The 4,489-nt window shown below is 33.1% G+C and overlaps 1 protein-coding gene across 1 annotated transcript in view; it reads right to left on the bottom strand.

Moving 5' to 3' along the window:
- Window positions 1-4,195: 4,195 nt before the first annotated feature.
- LOC113119659 (rap guanine nucleotide exchange factor 4-like) overlaps window positions 4,196-4,489 on the bottom strand; it is an 11,693-nt gene continuing 11,399 nt past the window's right edge. The window contains exon 5 of the mRNA XM_026289276.1: window positions 4,196-4,448. Within this exon, the coding sequence (XP_026145061.1) occupies window positions 4,282-4,448 (167 nt within the window). The 3' untranslated portion in view covers window positions 4,196-4,281. The remainder of the gene's footprint in view (window positions 4,449-4,489) is intronic.

Below are 4,489 nucleotides of genomic sequence, written 5' to 3'. Positions count from 1 at the left end.
GGTTGGTACTGCTTCACTTGTTGCTATGGAAACGGAGGGTGAAGTGCAGTGCATTGTGGGATGCAGTATCTCACGCAGGTGCTCTGCTTGCACACTGTCATTCAGACAGAAGATACACATACAGTGCACAGTATATAGTGGTATATATAAGCTCCTCAATCTCCAGCCCTGGGCTCTCTGCTGCCTCCTGCTGCTGGTGCACTGCATCACACTCTGCTCTCACATCAAGAATAGAAAGCTAATCACATTCAAGGTCTGCTGGATAAACAAAATAAGCTATTTATAATTCACAACCCCACAGCACACTTGCACTCGCTACAATAAAACTTGTTTTCTGCTGCACAGGGTTCTTGAAACGCTACAAATATACATATATTTCACAATAGTTCCTTCAGATCAGTGTATTGGTTCATAAAAAGCACCAAAAATTAGAAAAACTCTTTGTTCATCATTATTTATATTATATTATATTATATATATATTATATATATTATATTATATTATATTATATATATTATATTTACAACTAGCAGAACAACTAGAAAAAAAAAAATACATAATTATATGTAATAATAAAATACATTAAATATATTATTACAAATTTATTTTAATAAAAAATATAACTTTTTCTTTTTTATTCTGTATTTTATTATTATATTTTATAATTAACATATTTTCATAAATAGCTGAACAATAGAAAAATATCAAAATATTTATTTATTTTTTATTTATTTTATTTTATTATTTTTTTTAAATAATATTTACAAATCCTTTTATTTACATACTTTTTAAATGAAAGATGAATAAGTAATAAAAATAAACTAAACAGTTTATATAATATCTTGTATATGCATTTTTAAATTAACCCCAAAACCACTTGCATTTATTAATTATTGTGTATAGAAATTATATATATTAAAACTATTTTTATTAAATAGATTCTCAAATAAAAAATGTTATCAAAATAATGAATAACTAAATCTAATATGTGCATTTTAATGTTTTTTTTAATCATTGTTTTTTTTTTTTATTTTTTTTTTTTTTAATATTAGCAGCAGAATTTTTTCTAAATCTTCTATACTTGTTTGTGAATCTATATGATTCCCTGTGATCTTTATCTTCTATTGTAAGAGAGTAAGGGCAGATAGTGCAGGTATACACCTCAACATGAGCAGAATAAGGGCTGAGAGCTCTGTCTCACACACGGCTCAAACTGGGGCCAGACTTTCTCTCTTCTCCATTCATCACAGCATCTTCTCCTCCTCCAGAACGCCGCGGAAGAAGAAGTGATTCGCAACGGCGCGGACTTCTAAACCAGTCAGGCACAATTGCACGAGATTGCAATTCACACACTCTCACATGCATGCAAACACACGCGACACACACACACACACACAACACACACATGGGGCAGGCAAATGTAGACATAAACGCACACACATACGCAAATGCACGCTCCTTCTGCACACAGAAGCATTAATAGTTTCACAGAGCTGAAGATAAAATTCAAATAACATGCAAATGAGGCGTGCGGCGCGAGGTGTGTGTGTGTGTGTGTGTGTGGGTGGCTGAAAGCGTCACTCCTGTAGTACTCAGGGGTTTCAATTGTGCTGAAGAGACGATCACGACCAGCACAACAATCACATCCACACTACAGAAATCACCAATACATAATCAAATAAAGACTTGATAGTACAAATACCAGTTTTGTATTAAATTTTGTATTAAATATAAAAAGTTGTTTTTGTATTAAATTTTCCCTTATTATTTTCTGCATTCATAATTAGTTTTAGTTTTACCTTTGTTTAAAAATTGTATTTTATTTTACTTTGTATGATGTGTTTATTTATATTTATTTCTTTAATTTAATTTAACTTTAATTTTTTTATTTGTAGATTAATTTGTAGTATGGAAACAAAATACATGAGGAAACAAATACATATAAAAATAATAAAAAAGAAATATTCAAATTAAAAAAATCATAATAAGGGAAAATAAAATACTTGTTTGAAATGTTTAATTCATTGTAGTCCTAAATTAATTTAGTCCTTCTTTATTAACTATTTTCTGTATTTATTATTTCCTATATTGGTTGTACTTATTTAATTTGCTATTTATTTGATACATGTGGGAATAAATATAAACATAAAAATAATTCAAACATAAATTATTAAATTAAAAAAATACATGCAATAATAGGAAAATAAATAAATGAATAATTTTTTAACCTTTATTAACCTTTTTTTTTTTTTACTTTTTTTTTTTTTTTTACTTAATATTTTAGACTGCCTTTCATTTACTTATGTATTTGTGATGCTGAAATAAATACTAGTGGCAATTAATAAATATAAAATAAATAAAAACATCAATATAAATATAATAAAAGCATAAAGAAAAAATCTAAAAAATACAGTTAAAATAAAGAATAAAGGAGGGAAAAATGAATACAAAAATTAATTCATTTATTAAATCATTTATTTATTTATTTATTTTATTTCTGCAGATTTCTGCACACACAAACAAGCACAAATACAGCAGAAACAAAATTCAGACTAATTTTATCATCTTTTACGTGTTGCATCATTTACTCTAATATAATAAAGGTCACTTTCACTACAGTGTCAATATCAAAGTGTTTCTGCAGCTTTCTTCTTGCAATAATTAGCCCTAACCAGTGTTTTTTGGTGACATGTATAAACTGAAGTGTTTGTGTTTTGCATGCATCGCAGTAGAAGGACACATTGTCTGTGTATGTTCTCCACTGCATCACCAGTCATTTATTTCTCTCATCACATTCAATGGAAACTCAGGCGAGTTATCATTTCTCTGGCTGTGATGGTATTGCATGAGTGTTTGGTTTGATCTCATCTAGTTGGCTTGTGCGTGAGGAACTGGTTTCTGCTTTAATACGCTCGGGTCTGTGAAGAGAGAGGCGCAGGCGAAGGGAATCTGGCTGATTGGGTCGAACAGCAAACCGTGTCACTTCCAATTCTGTCAGGGAGGAAAAAACTGCTGGCGTGGACGAGCAACGGCGTCCCATGTTCACCTTCCTGAAAATGACATCAGCTGTCGGTTCAGATTTAATCAGGCGGTTCACAACACAACAGCCCCAGAGCATTGCCTTCTCAATCTCATCGTCTGACCCGAGACACCTTCAACACAATCACATGCTTTAGTCTACACGCTCCAGTCCAGCAACAATGAGCTGCTGTATCTGGGTCGTGAACAACTGGAAAACATTGTTGTTTTTGTTTCATATGGACATGGACATTTTAGGAGACATGTGGGAGATATTTTTTAGGGGATTTGGAAATAGTGACCGCTTACTTAAACCACTAAATAAAAGAATTATCCATGTGTGACAGCACTATCCAGAAATACACTACAATCAAAACTGTGGGTTGCTTTGAGTCTCTCCTGCACACGAGGCTGCATTTATTTGATTAAAAATACGGTAAAATTGTGAAATATTATTGCAATCTAGACTAGCTGTATTCTGTTTGAATATCTCTTAAAATATAATTTATTTCTGTGATCAAAACTGTATTTTCAGCATCATTCCTCCAGTCTTCAGTGTCACATGATCTTCAGAAATCAGTATAATATGATGATTTGAAGCAATATTGAATGAAAACTCAATATTTTTGTATGAATTGTGCAGGATTCACAGATGAATAGAAAGTATCTGAGATAGAAATCTCTTGTAACATTATAAAATGTATTTACCGTCACTTTTGATCAAGTTCATCTATCCTTGATTAACAAAAGCATTCATTTAAAAAAAAAAAAAAAAATCATACCAATCCCACACTTTCTGAATGTTACATGACCAAAACATGATCAGCACAGATGACTGTGCATCTATAAGAAAAAGAAATACGGATCTAAAGCTCATATCCATGATGCTAAACACACACACACACAAAACAAACACACACATATTTCACGTCCTTCTTCCATGAAGATGATTTGTGGTTTAACAGGATTAACAGGGAAACCAAAGCCAAAGGTCACGAGAACAATCGCTTTCCTGCTGCATTCAAATCAAACAGACAGATGCATGAAAGAGAACCATGCAAACTACTGCACTGCTAGATGTGTGCATATACACTTATGCATTTAGCAGATGCTTTTATCCTAACAGTGCATACAGGCTATACTTTTTTTTATGACCAGTATTTGTGTTGCCTGGGAATTGAACCCATGACCTTCTGCACTGCTAACACAACGCTCTACCACCGAGCCACAGGAACACACATGAGATGCATGTCTGCACAGTACTCACGGGCTGACGACCCTGAACTGGACGTAAGGGACGAGCTGAAGCAGAAGACGGACGCCGTTCTGCCATTCCTCCTCGCTGCGAAATTCACAGCCCTGAGCGTCGCACTCCTCGAACGAGAACTGGTAATATGTGTTGGAGTCTTCAAACACCAGCCGCTGGTCGACTGAGGGGACGACAGAGAAGCATTTAAACACACCACACACA

This window comes from Carassius auratus, chromosome 19 (assembly GCF_003368295.1).
Source record: "Carassius auratus strain Wakin chromosome 19, ASM336829v1, whole genome shotgun sequence".
In the NCBI taxonomy this organism is placed as follows: domain Eukaryota; kingdom Metazoa; phylum Chordata; class Actinopteri; order Cypriniformes; family Cyprinidae; genus Carassius; species Carassius auratus.
The sequence above is the reverse complement of the archived record's forward strand: the minus strand, read 5'-3'. Positions and strand labels throughout refer to the sequence as shown.